The 17,611-nt window shown below is 43.7% G+C and overlaps 1 protein-coding gene across 3 annotated transcripts in view; it reads left to right on the forward strand.

Moving 5' to 3' along the window:
• Positions 1-17,611, forward strand: part of PCYT1B (phosphate cytidylyltransferase 1B, choline) — a 127,333-nt gene that overhangs the window by 21,187 nt on the left and 88,535 nt on the right. For 2 of the 3 annotated variants that reach the window (XM_087859480.1, XM_045787115.2), the window contains exon 1: positions 1,559-1,771. The exons of the other annotated variant lie outside the window; for it this stretch is intronic. In XM_087859480.1, the coding sequence (XP_087715606.1) occupies positions 1,655-1,771 (117 nt within the window). In that variant the 5' untranslated portion in view covers positions 1,559-1,654. Of the gene's footprint in view, positions 1-1,558; positions 1,772-17,611 lie in introns of those variants that run through there. 3 annotated transcript variants of the gene reach the window in all.

The raw sequence follows: 17,611 nt of genomic DNA on the forward strand, positions 1-17,611 counted from the left end.
GCTGGCCCCACCCCAGACCTACAGAATCTCATCTTGAGCGGCCAATAATTTGCATTTCTAACAAGCTCCCAGATGATGCTGATATTGCTGCTGCTGGTCCTGGACCACATGTGGATGAAAAACCACTGCTATAGATTAAAATGAAAGATCTAGAAGCCCAGGGACTTGTCTTAAGAGGACTCCTACCAAGGTGCTTTTTCTACAGTACTGCATCTGCTACATCCCAGCTCCTCCCCCACATCCCCTGCAAATCTTTCCAATCCCCACAACTCTGCTTATGAGTTTGAGGCCCTGGGCAATTACTCTAAATTGCAGTTTCCTGACCTGTGAAATGGGGATAATAACAGGATCGACTTCTTTGGGTTCCAATGAAGATTAAACAAAATCTGGGTAAAGCACTTAGCACTGTGCAGGTGCTTAATAAATTCTAATAGTTATCATGAGTTTTATTAATGTTACTAGAAGTGTGATATTTCACTAGAATGAATACCTTTGTAAGTTCTTTCAGTGTGTGTCTTCGGAGCACCCCTCGTAAAATGGGGGATATTCATGGATGATTTAGACATTAAGGCACATCATCACTAACACTGCAACTGGAATGTTTCTGTGATTGCTGTGAGCACTTGGCTGAGAGCAGGGTGCTTAGGAAATGGTATCCACGACTGGTAGAAGGGGAGTGGAGGAATAAGAGACCAGTTAATGGAACAGTGCATTGAAAGGCATACAACGGCAACAAGAGTTCATTGAGGAAACGCAGAATAGCCGGGGAGAGGAATTGGCTGAGGGAGGAAGCCACTGGGAGGGCAGTCAGAGGTGCGAGGCAGGTTGTCAGACAATCCGCTTCCTTCAAAAATTCCTCCCAGGGCAGCCCCAGGGGTAGGCTCTGGGGCTGCACCAGGCCTAAGGGGGGGGGGGGGCTGTCAGTGCTCTTGTTGTAGTCAAGGGGGTGAACACTCGGGTGCCCACAATAAATGCCCTGAGAGGCCCTCTGAGGCTAGCTGACAATTGAGGGCACAGGGAGTTTGGGCCCAAATGTTGCTTTGTCTTCAGGGTGACTCCTATTTAGCAACATTCTGACTGTAGCACATCAAACACTTATGATAGGGAAACATGCCAGGAATGTGGTCCTTTTTTAGTGCAGGTCTGTTATGTTCTTCGTCGAGAAGTCCTGGTGGGCTCCTCAGGAAGCGGTTTTATCTTATCTGGGTAGTACAGCGCGGGTTCCTTGCCCCGCGCAGACAGGGACCTTTGCAACTGAATTAAGCAGAAGAAACAAAAGCAGCAAGTTCGGGCCCCGTGGGCACCGCGGGCCAGCCAATGGGGCCCGGCCGCTCCCCGGCGGAGTGGTACTATGATGACAGTAGCCAACCAGCGCGCTCCATGCAAATGAAGTACTGTATCCCGCACCCGCCGCTCCAGTGCCTTCTGGTTGTTATAGTGATAAACTGAGGCCTTGCCTTTTGGCTTTTCGGAGAAGGAAACGGGTGGGGGTCGGGGGGGGGGCCGAACCTCTTCACTTCCCCCAGGGAAGAGAGAAAGAAGGGGCGAAGAAGGGGGATGGGTGAAGAAGAGAAAAATACGTGACAAAGAAAACATTTTCTGCCTGGGAGGAGACTCACAGAGGGTGTAGAGCTGGAGGGAGCATTCACTGGCCATGCCAGTACTTACCACTGATGCTGAGTCAGAAACAGGTATCCCAAAATCCCTTTCCAATGAGCCTCCCTCAGAAACCATGGAGGAAATAGAGCACACATGCCCACAGCCTCGACTGGTAAGTAAAGACAAAGGATGCAAATGTTATGCTTGGCTATGGCACAAAAGAGTTCCTTATGCGCCTGCAGCCAGCGAGGAAAACGATGCTAGGAGGATTTTCATGTAAATGAGAATGGAGCTACTGCCTAATCCTTCTCAGCTGTTTATACTTAGCTTCTATACTGGGGCGCTGCTCTCAGCTTACAAAGCATTATTGTATTGGCTGGGTAGGAAACGGGCTGCTTGGGCTATGCTGTTTTTCTGCCTTGGGAGGAGGGGATGGATGGCCTTTTTCCTTTTAGGTAGATTCTCATCTGAAGATAAAAATCCTACAGTGCGCTTTAAAATGGTATTCTCTTCGAAAAGCTCGAGACGAGTCCGTTGTTAAGTTCTAAATTCTAGCTGAGAAATGATTCGGTGCCCAACTCATTTTGGTGCCTAATGCCAATTTTGGAAAAATGGAAACGATATAGAAGCAAAACTTCCCCGTTCGTTTGAAAATTTCAAAATGAGTAAGTAAAAGAAGCCCTCAGTGATGTATTTAGAAATAAGGTGCCTTTTAAATGAATCCGAAGCATTTCCGGACTGTGCTGGGAGGGTTTGTCTTCAGGTAGTGGGAACCCGGGGGAAGTTACATTTACTACTTAGAAAAGGGTTGTATGCCTTTAATAACGAAAGTGTGGAAACGGGGCACTCAGAGCTTCCTTCCATCTCAGTGATTGGTATTCCAAATTTGATCAGTTTCTCTGCCACTGGGCATGCTTATTTAAGCAGGTGTGGAAGATGGTTCTCAACTACCTCAGCGAACATCCTCAAGGAATCAAAAACACCAAATGGGGGGTGGGTTCTCTGTGGCCTGAAGTCTTGGGAAACTTGGAGAGACCTCTCTTTGCACCCTCAAGTCCAAGCAGCACACTAGTTAGAGCTATCCTTTTTCTAGCGATTTCCCCCCAGTTAAGAGGTGCCATATTTTGATTGGCTATGGAGTTTGACCCTGGGAAGAGGTTTTTTAAAAAGTATTTAGCGATGTGGCATTTTCTTTCAGCTCCCTGAATGAAGGCTCACAGATTCCAAGGCCGGCCCATCATGCAAAACTGTTACTTCTTCATAAGGGTTACAAAGGTTCAAAGGCAGCCTTAGAACAACTTCCCAAAACATGAAAACGAAGGCAGTTACATTAGAGTGCTGTGGGCTTTTCTTCACTGTGTTTCTATTTTATACAATTTATTTTTCTTAGGACAGTTTAATATAAACCTCCCCCTAGCACTTGAGCCGCTTACTGAATGGCATATATATATATTTAAAGTTAACCCCGGTGTTCAAATTTGCATCACACACCTTCCCAACAGGTAAAGGGCAGGGGAGAGTGAGGCAGCATCCAGCTCCACTTTGTGCATCATCTGTCTCTCCTGCCCACTTCTTTTCCTTCCCTCTTGCCTTTTAACTTATTTTGCCCCTTGGTTGCTTCTGCCCGAGAGAGGGTTGGCAGAGGAAATCAAGAGAAGGAAGAACGTTGAAGTTGCACTCTGACTTGTGATGTCTCATCCTGGAGGTGACTCTAAAGACCCCTGAAAAGCGGGCAGTGTCACACCTCCACGTCCCTGCTGTTTTAGAAATGAGAAAACTGAGGTTCAGAGTGGGTAAGCGACTTTCCCCAAAGTCACATTGCTTCCAAGGGCTAGAGGTGCGATTTGAACCCAGAGCTCTACACCTGCCAAGTGGAAGATCTTTCCCCTGCAACACACTCCAGAGTGGGTACATTGCCTTCCCATCTTTTATGCACATCTAACTTAAAGTAAGAGTGTGTGTGTACAGAAGTCGAACGGTGAAAGCAGTGGCTTCGATCTACCTTTGATGAAAACTTTCTATGTTGTCCATCGTTATCATGGTCTACTGAAATTTTGCTCTGTTTAAACAGAGGCTGCAGCCAATTTATAACCCCCTACTCAATTTTTAGAATCACCTTTTCTCAGCCAACTTTGATCACTGTAGGGGTATATTCTAAATTTAGATGTATACTTTAGAGCCCGACTTTCCTTTGCTAATGATTTGAATTGAATAGCTATGGCACATGCTTACTACTTACTGAGAAATTTTGATGATGGAGAGAGGGGCAAGTGAAGATGTTAAATAGCATTTCTTCTTATGGTTTTTAGTAGTTTCTCTTGATCTTTAGTTTTGCTAATATCTTCACATTTCAAAACATATAAATTCTTTGTTTCTCCCAACACCCACCCATATCGCTCCAAATCACATGTGGGTTACTGGCACTGCAAGCATCAGCAGGGTGTGGCGGATGAGTTCCAAAGTTACTTAAAGTTCACGAAAGACTTAACAGATTTCCCTTCAGAGGACAGTCTTCTTCTCCCACTTGTTATCAAACTGGAATTCATATAGTTTAGAGGCAACAGGACTCAATAACAAAACATCGTCTTAAAAAAAGAGTAGCGGTTAGCAAAATGGTTCTCATTGTATTAGCTGAGGCACGCACTGGCTCCCCAAACTGTGACTTTACCTGGGGATACTGAAAAGGAAATTTCTGGGTATATAAAGGGCCGTAAAGCTTTGCTGCAAGTACTGGAATGTGAACTTACGTTGCTGAACGTCATTGTCTAAGTACAAATTTTATTTAAGTCTCAGAAGTTTTGTCAAATGCCCTTTTTGTAATGAACTGTGCTCTCTTTTTTAGCTTGGCACTGGAAAAGGAGGGTACAGTGGCCCTGTGTCTACGTGCATTTGCCTACATATTTTCAGCGAAGGTTGTCTGTTGTGATCCTGTTTAACTCAGCCCACACTGATTGAGTACCTACTATAAGCTGAGTCCTCAAGCAGTTTGTGATCTAGGGATTCTAGAAGAGACTGACACATAAACAGATACTTTGCCTACGAGTTGATATGGGCACCACATGCTCAGAGCTGTATTAGCAGGTGTAGTAGGGGCAGAAAGGAGTGTGATGACCTCCCTGTGAGTCAAAGTTTGCTGGGGGATCTGGACTAGAAACCTGTCCTGTCATTAGTGTATCTCTGGTCTCTAATCCAGAGCCTGGCATAGCCCTTTAAGGAATTGAAGTGGGAAGCAGACACACGTAAATAAGCAGGGCTTGGAAACAATCTATATTTTAGATCCTCGGAACTAGCAAATTGATAAGGACATTGAGGATGCGATGTAATCATGTTCAGGGAGAAATTTTTCTGAAAGAAGTACTTGTTGTTTTTCCACCTGCCTTATTTTTCATTGGAAAAAAAAACGTCAGGAGAGGAGTAAAAAGAATTAAGTAACACTGGTAAAAAAAAAATTAGAAAAGAGAGCGCCTGGGTGGCTCAGTCAGTTAAGCGTCTGCCTTTGGCTCAGGTCATGATCTCAGGGTCCTGGGATCAAGCCCTGCATCGGGCTCCCTGCTCAGTGGGGAGTCTGCTTGTCCCTCTCCCCTAGCTTGTGCTCTCTCTCTCTCTCAAATAAATAAAATCTTTTAAAAAAGAAATTAGAAAAGAAATAAACAGAAAATCAGTGAATCGGTTTTCTAATAAAGCTTATATCTTAGGATGTAATCTAATACTCTCACTACTTTACCGTGGTGTTCAGGTTTGGGATGTTTCTGAGAACTCTCCTTTCCATTGTTAAAGTATTTATTCTTGATCCTTGACTTGTTATCCCCCCTTTGATCTTAAACATGATGCAAAGTGACTCCTAAGCTTGTCTGTCAAGAATAGAAACTGAGTGGTCATAGGCGGTATGATGTAATAGCGCTGATTCCTAAGGGATGAAGACCCTTTTCAGGCAAGGACCGTGTCCTCATATCTCAGATTGTGCTTAGACAAATCCTCTGGGCCCAGCAGATACCCCATAAACCCTTTCTAACATGGCCCAGCCTCCCCGGAAGCTGTCTGCTTAAGGATTTGGCGAACGACCTTGGTCAAGTTCTTCTAGGAGTGCCTTGTGCTACGAGAAGGAAGTTGTGATTCTAGCCTGCAGTGGTCACTCCCATGAAGATGGATGTACCACCGATCCACTGAGAAGGCCTTGGAACTGGAAAAGGGCTGGTTCGATATGCCACGTTAGCAGGAGTTCATTTCAGGCTTTACTTCGAAGTGGAGCAGTGCCAAGAGACTGCTGTCTTGCAGAAGGTGCATTGTGCCAGGTGGGAGGTAGGATGCTCACCCGCTAATGCTCAGAAAGATGACTGGATTTCCAGAGACGTCAGTGACTGCCTTTACTAGTGTCACCGTCTATTTAACCACAGAGCAGCATGTATTTTAAAAAGGGAGATACTTAATGTGCTGTGTTGGTGAAAATAAACAACCATGAGTTTCCTTGGGCATTTACTGTGGTCAACTGGAATTCTGCCCAAGGTTATTATTAGACCTCTTCCTGTTGGTCTCGGTCCAAATGCAACTTCCATTTCTTGCAGATCAATACCTGTCAGGCGTATTGAGCATGGAATCAGTGAATCGGTTTCTTCCATTCTTTTAAGTTTGTTCTTTCACCATCCCTCCAGCCCCCCCCCCATTTGCCTAATGCTAAAGTCCTTATGGAAGAGATAAATCCAAATCAGTAAAAAGATGGGTAGGTTCTTTGTTTCACTTTGGTGTTTGTGCATATAGCAATGAGAGGGGCGTGTGTGTCTTCGGGCAGTGAGGAGGATTTAAAGCGTTCAGTGATGCCGGGCTTCAGAAGGTACCTGAGAGAAAACTCAGTCCCCTCTCAACAGGATCCAGTTAGCCAGTTGGTTAGCAGCTTGCATGTACAGCAATGCCCCACGTGCTGTGGGGAGGAATAAAAGAAGTAATCCACTGCCCCTGGCCTGGAAAATCATTCCCATTTAACAGAAGACAGTAGTTTGGTATGTGGAAACAAGCCAGGATGCTGAAATCCCTGGTAAGAGAGGTAGGTTTTTGGTTTTTGTGGGTTTTTTTGTAAATTTGACTTTAATATGTTGGACTTTACACACCTTTTAAGCTATATTTTATCCGTTGAGCAGAAGTACTTCCCCGCAGGAATGATTCCATTCACCTGGTCCCCAAGTCGAGACGCGTCCCTGCATTTGAAGGAAAGATGCAACTTGCTGGTCCACAAACATTTTTGGACATGGGAGGGATCGGTCTGCTTTTGAGGGGTTCTTAAGTCCCCTTTGTAAGTGGCACACTCCAGCCTCTAGGCCAGCGCTGTCCAGTAGGAAAAGAATATAATTTAAAATTTTCTAGTAATCACGGTTTAAAAAGTTGAAAAAGGTGAAGTTAATTTTAATAATACATTTTGTTTAGCCTGATATATCCAAAATAGTATCATTTCAACATTCATCAATATCAAAATAATGAATGAGGTATTTTATATTCTTTATACTAAGTGTGAAATGAGGAGTGTATGTTGTACTTGCAACACATCTACATTCAGACTAGCCAGTTTTAAGTGCTCAGTAGCCATAGGTGACTTTAGAGGGAGCTCAGACAGCTGCACAGGCTTGTGGAGGATGAGCTGGGAGAAGCCGCAACGATAAATAAATTTCGTGTTGTCTAGCGTGTGCACGCGTGCGCGCACACACACATTTACTCGTAGCGAAGAAATCACTTTACTTCATATTTTGCGCTCTTCATATTTCTTTTTGCCCTATGTGTTTTGGTTAGGAGGCTAACCAAAGGAGGCTAACGAGATTTAAGTTTGAAATTATGGATGGGGCAGCGGTGGAGAGAACAGGATGAATATGGGAGACACTAAGGAGGTCAACACCCCAGAATTTGATAACTGAGTCTGAGGGTTGGCCAGTATCAAGGAAGACTCCGTTTTCTGGCTTCCTCAAGTGGGTGCCATCACTGAGGTGCGAGTGTCAGGGGACAGTAGTTTGTAAGAGTTCTCTTGGGGATGCCACGGAAACTTCCACTTGGAGGTGTCTAGTCAGTGTTTGGTGTTGGAACTCAGGGAGTTCTGAGCTGGAGTGGGAGATCTGGAAGAGCTCAGCATGGCGGAGATGGAAGTGAAATTGAAGTAGTGAAATTGACAGGAGTGAAACTGAGTCAGACAGTTTTTGGACTAAGAAAATGGTAATGGAAATGGTTAGCTAGCAAGAGCACCTTGGGATAATCCTACTACAGGGTAATTCTAGAAGATAACTGATCCTGAGCCATACTATCAGGTTCTTAGAAGGGGAAAAATAGAAGAGCTGTAATTAAAACTATTAGAAGGCTCCTTATATCTGCCTGTCTCTACATGAAATCTGGTGAAATTAATCTACTTGATCCCAGAATCTTTTCAGAATGGAACCCTGAGGAATGCCATTTAAAGAGCCAGTAGAGGAAGGATCATAAACAGAAGACAGAGAGGTACTTGTCTAATATCTGGGAGATCAGGGGGCCAACAGCAGGATAAGCTCTGTGGTGGGAATGTCCAGTAGAACCAAATGCAGCAGAAAGATTAAATGAGATAATGAGGAAAAGCCTCCTTTGGATTTAGAAAGAAGAGGTCACTGGTGGATGTTTCAGTGATGTGATGGAAGCAGAGGCCAGACGGCAATGAGTTGAGGAGGCTTTAGAAGGTGGGGAGGTAGAAGCTTGACTGAAAGGGTAAACAGATAGAATGTGGAGGATCCAAAGGTGGATAAATCAGGATTTAGCGTTGAGAGAAGCTAGCTTTTTTCTCTTCTTTTTTTCCTTCTATATATCCTCCTTTGCTTCCATTCTTCCTTCCATCCATCCAGTGTGCCAAGGCTTTTGGTTGGCTCATTGCTGTAAGATGGTAGTAACTTGTACTTGAATATAAATGGCATAGAGCCAGTGGGAGAAAGTGAAAGTGATAGGGGGAAAATGAGGAAGGGAATGAGCGTTGGGCTGGAGACATTGGGTTCCAGTGAACAAGTGGGAGAATTGGCTTCAGGTAGGAAAAGAGACACTTCTTTCACTGTGATGGTGAGGAAGCTGGCAAGACTGTTTTGGGTAAGAAGTTTTAAAGGTAGAGGGTATTGAATGTTGAAAGCCTCTCTTATCTGACAGCTTCAGTCTTCTCTGTGAAGGCGGAGGTGAAGTTAGTGGCTAGGTCCTGGTGGGTGCAGAAGTGTAATTATGGGATAGCCTGAGAAATTGGGTCCAACCCCAGGGGTTTCCTCTCCAGAGGCCTCCAGGCTAGGGGTGGGGCTAGGGAAGGGTGGGAAGGCTGATGGTTCCTGATGAGATGTGGTTCCGGAGAGAGGGAATGGATCCATTCCCTTATGGCTTCTGGGGCTCCACACAGACCCCCAAGATCAAGGCAGATCTAGATTGGGAGCTCCAGGGAAACTGGGCTGGCCCACAGCGGAAGGGCTGGCGCCTGGCAAGACAAGTACACTGCAGCCTGGTCTTGGCTCGCTGGAGCCCACAGTCTCATTCTGACTTGAGTTTTGCCATTGACTTACTGTGTGGGCTTAAGCCGGTGGCTTCCCTCTCTGGACCCCTGTTCTGTCACCCATGTCAGGCTGAAGAGATGATCTTCCCCAGCTCCAAGATGGTGATTCTAGCTTCCCAGCCATGGGACATGCCCCACCCCCATGTGTTCTGTTTGATCTCATGCTACTATCCCAAATCAGGGCCACCCCACTCCTCCCCTCCTTTTGGTTTTCTCCATTTGGGGTAAAAACAGGTTGAATGATCTTATGGCAGGACACATCAGCTAAATATGAATAACATGTTTGCAAAATACTCTGGAACTTTACGTTAGTATTGTACGAACCTGCTGTCTCCCACTTTATTCCTCAGAAGCTTCTTCAGAAAGGTTGAATGTGTTCTGAATCACATGCTGAACGAACTTCTAGTCATTGTTCAAAGAAACCTAGGTTGAATCTCTTCTTAATGTGAACAATAACCTCCTAACTGATTTCATAATACTGAAGTTCAAAATACTGGGTGTTCTTTGAGGCACAGCAGTATGGCATTGAGCTCTGGGGGCCTTCTCTAGCCACCTACCTACACTTAATGCTTCTGGTTAGAGTCCAACAGTGGCTCAGGCCATAGGCTTGGAACTCTTGAGTCTTTGGCTCATGCCCACACAAAACTTCTTGGTGCCCTTTGGTGAAAAAAATGTAGAAAAAAAGATTTATTCGGTCTGATGCCTGGGGGCAGGATGAAAAGGAGAAAGCAAGGAAGGTAGGAGCAAACCAAGTCATTGCAAGCTAGGCCTATTTTCTTGGAATAATCTCCCAGGTAACAGCTTCTACCTTGCTAGGGTCTGATTACCCGTTGCTGGCCTCAGACCATAGCATTATTGTTTTAACATTTCTACCTTCCTCTTTATCCCAGCATGAGACAGGTTGTATGGGAGGCTGGGGAAGCTGACCCTGCTTGGGGATAAAGAGACAGCTGAACACTCAACAATCTTGAAGGCACACTTGAAAACACAGTGATTAGAAAATAAAGCCTCAAGCCCGGTTAGCGTGCGCCTGTGTAATAATGTGCGGGCCACACGGGGCCGGCCCAGCGAGCTGGATTCATTTTCATATCCTCTCCACCCTCCCGCCCAAGTCTCTGACTTGGTGTTTTTGTTTTCCACTTAGTAATTCATGCACGTTGAACCTGACATCCGTGTAAAAGGGGGGTGATGTCTATTTAAGCTGGTGTTTAAGAAGAATAACAACGAATAATAATGGGTTAATAGAAGCATCGTGAATGATGTCGAAAGCCTGTTTCTGGTACATGCAGACTTCTGTGCTTATCTCTAGTGGCCTGATATTGACCGTAGGCATAGTCAACGTGATAGTGAATTCTATCGTACCTCTGCATTATTTAGTTTAAAAGGAAGTTATTCTATAGTCGGGCTTAAGGCTAGGGGTCTCACTCATTGTCCTCCATGGGCAAATGGGGGAATAGCGTACACTGTGCTGGGTACTGGTGCTGGGGCCTTCTCCGTGTTACCTCATCTAACTGGGCTGTGGACCCGTGAAGTAAGAATTACTCTTCCCTGTGTGATAAATAAGGAAACCAAGAATTAAGTAATTCTCCAAAGATCAAGTACTAACTGATAAAGCTGGGATTAAAAATGAGTTTTGTTTGACTTCTAAAGCCCCCTGTTTCCACTAGACCCAGTTCCCCAACATCAGCGAGCAGAGAGTCACCTGCTCACGCTTCCAGGTGAGTCGGAAGAAGGTGTTTTTGTGTGCACTCTGAGAAATGCTGTATTTAGCTCTCCCATGTCACAGTGTCCACCTTTGGGACCAGGAATGGAAACAATTTAGATGGCTAGGCTCTTGGTAGTAAATTTAGAAATTCAAAGTAAATATTTTTGACCCGGCAAGGTTTCTCCTAGTAAATTTGTACATATGGCTACAAAAGACGAGTATTAGGGTGGTCTTAGCGGCATTATTCATAATAACTCCAACTGGAAATGACCCAAATGCCTAGCGGAAGTAGAATGGATTAACTGTTGTATTTTCACACAACAAAATGCACAACAATGAGAAAGAAGAATCTACAACTACCTGCAAAAATATGGATAAATCTCACAAACATAATATTGAATGAAAGAAGCCAGACACAAAAGAATATACGCTACATGATTCCATTATCTATTAAGTATTTTAGAAGTAGGCCCGGTGATCTGTGAGTTTAGAAGTCAGGATCGCAGAGGGAGCACAGGACGGGTGCTGGCGTTGGTTGGTTACTTGACCTGGGTGCTGCACGTGCTCATTTTGTGAAAGTTCGTAGTTACACCCTTAGGATATGTGCACGTTTCTGTATGTGTATTGTTCTTGAGTACAAAGTTGAAAGATATTTTGACCATAGTAATGGAGAGAGGGTACACTCTGCAACTGATTGCCCATTTCCAGACAATTCCGGTGACCTCACAGACACCATTCTAGGGAATAGTATCAGTTGCTACCTACAATTACAGCTTTTGGCCACTGTGCTCCAGGGGTCAGGACCCAGCCCCAAAGAGAGCATAGGTAAACCTTTGAACTTACTTCTGGGACCAGTCTAGCCCTAGTCAGGTTATTTGTGACTTAAAAGCCATGATGCCCGATCTCTATGTGTTTTATAACAATGGCCAGGCCTCAGTCCATTTCCAGACTCAGAAGGAAGTGGATGGAACTGGGTAGCTAGCAAGAGTGCCTCCAGATAATGCTGCTGTAGGGCAAATTCTAGAAATGACTGACCTCAAACCATCCTATGAGGTTTTTTTTTAAGGGAAGAAAAATAGAAGAGCTGTAATTAAAGCTAAAGGAATCCTCCCTGTATCTGCCTATCTCTGTATGAGATCTGGTTAAATGAATCTACATTACCCCCCAGTCTTCCAGGATGGAATCTTGAGGAACGGGGTTTAGAGATCCAATGGAGGAATTGTATTGAAAAGAAGACAGTGAGGTATTTCTCAAATTGGTGGGAGTTTGGGGGCTAACAGCAATGCTGTTGCTTCATTGGTAGGTAAATTTAGATTTTTTTTCCCGTAAAATATATTTTTTTAAGATTTTATTTATTTATTTGAGAGAGCAAGAGAGAGAGAGAGAGCACAGCGCACAGGGAGAGGGCCAGAGGGAGAAGGAAAAACAGTCTCCCCCTGATCAGGGAGCCTGATATGGGGCTTGATCCCAGTACCCTGGGATCATGACCTGAGCCAAAGGCAGATGCTTAACTGAGTCACCCAGGCACCCCTAAAATATTGTTTTTATTAAATAAGTCGTCCACTTTGCACAATCAATCTACTTTGGAATGTCTTTCTTTGGAACATCTTCTTTGGAACATCTTTCCTTTAGCGGCTCAGAAAAAAAAAAAGGTTTTATTATTGAAATAGAATCTAGCAAATACCTCAGGCTGCGACATGTTAGAAATATCTGTACTCCCATCCAACTGTATAGCAGCCCTCCCACACTGCGTAATTTGTTCTAATGCTTGCTTCTTCCAGTCTGCGGCGATGTTTCCTATATGTCTTCTAGATATATTTGACTGACAAAGGAGTGCGTCTTAGCTTGACATCACTTTCTTCCCCACATACCAGTGCAGCCAGTTGTACTGTGGCATGAAGAGCAGGTATTTCTGCAGTGGTGTGAGACTTCTGGCTTTTCTTTATTGAATTATGGAAATTTGAAAAGGCTTCTCACATGTATCATGGCACGCCACAATATTTTGTAAAGGACTGGATTAAATTTCATGTCTTGAAACATTACTGAAAAAATCACCGAGGTTGGTCTTCATGTTCTGGATGCTTTGCTTTTCAGTATCATGGTAACTACAAGTAGCTTCATGTGATCATTACCTGGTATCTCAAGGTACAATAGACGCTCCCGGTGAAGTTTAATGCTAATGGTAGTGGATATTTGAAATAGTCTCCTTTGTGTTAATTGTCCATTCAGCTGTCTTCCCGGGGATCTGATTAGGTCTTCATTGTTCACACCTGATAAAGTAGCTGATGCAAGACTCCTGCAAGGACTAGAAGGGTCAGCTCTGCCACGTTCTTGTCATTCCCCTGCGCTTGTATTATTTTTTGCTTTCCTATTTCATTGTGGGAAATGCTTTAAGCCGCTTGGTGATCTGGCGAGCATTGGTTTAGTTAAAATTAGGTAATATAATCTACAAATGTCCTTATCCAGGCCCAGACAAGCTGCACCACGTTACAATAAACTGAAAGCAAATGAAAATGCCAGGGGACCCAGGCCACCCTTCTCAATTGTACAACTTGCATTCTTCCCTGAGGACACCTTGTAGACTTTATGTTGACACAGATAGGGCACCAGTATAAATCCGCATCTTAGAATTAGATATCAGTAATGCTGCTTGTTTTTTAACCTGAAAAATAAATCTAAGCACAAGTATTGCTCTTTAATGGATTGTCTTGCCCATCCCACTTCCGAAACCCCTGGTCTCCATATTCTAGATCTTGCCCTTGGATTCAGCGGTGAGGGAGGGGAATGCATTTTCATACTGCATGTTTGGCCTCTTATAGAAATGCTCTTTTGAACTGCTTTCTGGTTCTGAGGCTCTGCCTTGTGTGGAGGGTGCCACAGACACAAACATAAAAAACAGGATTGTCTTGGGGCGCCTGGGTGGCTCAGTCGGTCAAGCATCTGCCTTTGGCTCAGGTCGTGATTCCAGGATCGAGTCCCACATCTGGCTCCCTGCTCAGTGGGGAGCCTGCTTCTCCCTCTGCCCTTCCCCCCCGCCCCTGCCATTGTGCTCTTTCTCTTCCTCTCTCTTTCTCAAATAAATAAACAAAACCTTTAAAAAAAAACAGTATTGTCTTTATCAGGGTGTTGTTGTTGAGTATGTTGGTTCCCCCACAGAGCAGCCCCCCACCCCCGGCCTCGCGTGCATGCCCCTTATGGGAGCACAGCTGGAGGGATTTCTATGAAATCTGGCATTGGGAAGGGCCGAGCTTCTCCTCAGTAGCGATTTTGACAATATTAACTTTGTCTTTCTCTTTGCTTCGACTGCTGAGAGCTTAAAGTCATTTTTGTGACCAGCCTGAAGTGTAGAGAACTGGGATAGGTATCCCTCTATGTTCATTTTGCTTCTGACCTTTGTTGAAACCCATATTTCCTCCCTCAGCCCAGATCTTGCAACTATTAAACTTACAAAATTTATTTTTTGAAGTCACCTCAAGTCCTTTGGCGAAGGAGATGGGATATGAATAAGATATAAGGTTGTTACTGATGTTCATTATAAACTCCTTAAGCTCGACTGCCTAAGAAAAATTGATTTAGGGTCTGGAATTTTTAAATTTCTAGGTAAAAATGATTATTTTCTGTTGCCAGTAGCATCTCTGCATTTTATGAACCTAAGATGCTATTAATTATGAGATAAGAGTCCCATTGCAGGGATGTTACAATGTCAGAAAATTGTCGACACTGATTTTAAGATATTTCTTGTAAGACCCTCTCCTAATCTCAGAGATATTAAAATGTGGGGGGAAACATACATTTTGGAATAAGTGAACCGTAGTATTAAACGTACATTTTAGAATAAGTGAAATACAATATTATTAACAGTACATTTCAGAAGGTGGCACATGGGTGTGGGGGGCTTACGGCTCATGGGTGGTCAGTGTTTCAAGGAAGCCTGTATTCCCAGGGCATAGTACAGCTTCTGATCTCCGGTCACTGGAAGGGCAGGAACTGCTCGTCTGACCTGGATGCAGCTGTTCACACATGGGTTTACAAAATGCACCTCTTATGAGGGAACTTCAGATAAAGTTGGAAAATGTATTTTTTCAAGATATCTAAGATAATTTTTTAAACTGTGCTATGCTTTTGCTTTTAACTAACTTCAAAATACTCATCCTCAACAATAGAAGAATGAGCCAAGGACAGATTATTCTCAGAAGAAAATACAAATGGCTAATAAACATTTGAAAAATGTTCAATCTTTTTGTAATCAAAATAATGCAAATTGAAACAGCGTGATGCCATTTTTTGGTCTGTAAAATTGACAAAGATAATACTCAAAGCCGGTGAGAAGGCAGCAAGCTAGGTGCTTTCATACATTGTAATGTGAGTATAAATGAGACAGCTTTTGTAGAAGCTAATTTACCAATACATGTTAACATGTTCTACAAATATTTATCTTTAAAACGTTCATACCCCTGGTCTAAGTAATTCAGCTCCTAGGCATCTATCCTAAGGAAATAATCAGAGGTTCAGAACTATGTTTAGAATGTTATTTATATTAGTAAAACATAAACAACTTAATATTCACCAACAGAGAGATTTGAATAAATTGGTTTTTTCTATTCAGTGGAATGCCTTATAGCTATCAGAATTAGTGAGAGTCAAATGGGAAATAATTTGTACCTTCTGCTCATTTTGCTGTGTACCTAAAACTTCTCTAAAAGAGAAAGTCTATTAAAAACAATGGTGAGGTGGTTTTGCAGAAGCGCGGACTCCTGAGAGGTTGGGGGATGTCACAAAGTGGCCACGGCTGGCACACTGGAACAGCTTGGGTCTCATTATACACCCTGCTGGAGCCCGATGTCATTAGTGTTGGGGGGGGGCCAAGCCTGGGGGAGGCTGCTCAGCATAGCGGGAGACCAGTTACCCAGAACCTTTGGAAGAGGAAATTACTTTCTTGAAAGGACTGTTCTTCACATTTATCTTACTGCTGAATTTAACCATAGACTACTCTGTCTCATTTGGGGATACCTGCTAATCTCTCCTCTCAGGACCTTCACTAACCAGCACTTGTCTCCACGCCAACCAGGGCGTCTCCCTTCACGATTCAACTTCCTTCACCTATATCGTATTTTCTGGTGCCACTTGCAACCTTTCAGAATAGAAAAATGAGCAGATAAATCAGATGCTCCTGCTTCCCTCCTGTCTTTTTAATTTTAACATCCTATCTTTGGGATATGATGCCCTTGCTTTTCATTGTCTTGCCTAAAACAATCATGCTTGGGAATTTGAGGCTCAGGGCAAGGGGAAAAAGGGGGTATGGAACTACCAGATAACGCCCATAAAAATAGTGAAGTCGAAGACTACATGATAGAGCAATCCTGACATACTGAGTGGAAGACACTGTCCGTGCAGTTAAGGTTCCAAAGTAGTTAATACATATCCATAATATATCAGAAGCCCTAAAAGAAATCTAGAAAGTGCTAATGATGGTTGTATTTGGGAAGTAGAATTATTAGTGAGTTTTGCTTTTCTTTATTTATTTTCCCAAGTCTTCTGTAGTATGTATCATGATGATAAGAAAAAGATAGGAAACGCTGGTAATTGTATTTCTTATTAAGCTTAACCCTTATCAATAATCATTATCAATAATTCCCTCTGCAGTTCTTTATCAGTAATTGTTCTCTCTCCATTGAGTCTAAATCTGCCATTCAGCAAATGTTTAGCCAGAACCTTCTGTCTGCCAGGTACTGCCCTAGGAATTAGAGATATAGCAATGAATAGGACAGACCAAGTCTCCATTTTCTTAGAGCTGCCAGTAGTCCGGGGAGGGTGGTCATAAATACACAATGTCTCCTCATTAGACATCCAGGATCTTGCCTCAGCCTGCACTCATGCCCTGAGCTGAAAGAACGAATCTAGTCCAGTGGCTTTAGATATCATTTATATTCCTATGGCTTCTTAACCTGTTTCTCTAGCTTAGTTCTTTGTCCCCAACTCCAGACTTGTAAAGCCAACTGCCTACCTGATATCTTCACTGGGAGATCTAGTAGGTATGTCAAACCAAATGTGTGGGAGCGGAATTCTTGATTTCCCCAGCCTGTCCCTCCCACCCTCAAACCTACTCTGCCAGTGTCTTCCCCATGTTAGGAAATGGCAATGCCATCTTTCTAGTTCTTCAGGCCAGTAACTTTGCAGTTATCTTGACTCCTCTCATTCTTTTATGTTCTATATTCAATCAGTTTCAAATTTATTTATTCAGAATCTATCCACAATCCGACTACTTCTCACCACCTCACCCTGGCCCCAGCCTCCATCTACCTACTCTTGCCTGATGATTATACCAGTTACCTTAGTGGTTTTCTTACTTTTGCTGTTGACCTTTGAGAGTTAAACCTCAGCATAGCAGCCAGGTGGTCCTGTTAAGACTCAGATCCTATTACTCCCTGTTCACAACTCTGATGGCTTCCGTCTTCTCAGTGAAAGCCAGTCTTTGCAGCATCCTTAAAACCCCTTTCCATTGGGTGTCTCCCATCTCCTTCTTTGTACCTCAGCTCTCTGGCTATATCTGCTACCTCGTTACTTTGTTCACGCCCTCCAGGCATACTGGCCTTGTTGTTGCTGGAAGAAGCTGGGCATGCTGCTGCCTCAGGCCTTGGCGCCTGATTTTTCCTCTGCCTGGAGTGTTCTTTCTCTGCATGGCTCAATTGATCCTTTATATATTGACACATACATCAACTCCCTTGGCTATCCTATTTACGGGTAAGCCCCCTATATTCTTTATCCCCCTTCCTTGCTTTACTTTT

Source organism: Ursus americanus, chromosome X (assembly GCF_024610735.1).
Source record: "Ursus americanus isolate L20-20 chromosome X, mUrsAme1.1.p, whole genome shotgun sequence".
Classification (NCBI taxonomy): Eukaryota; Metazoa; Chordata; class Mammalia; order Carnivora; family Ursidae; genus Ursus; species Ursus americanus.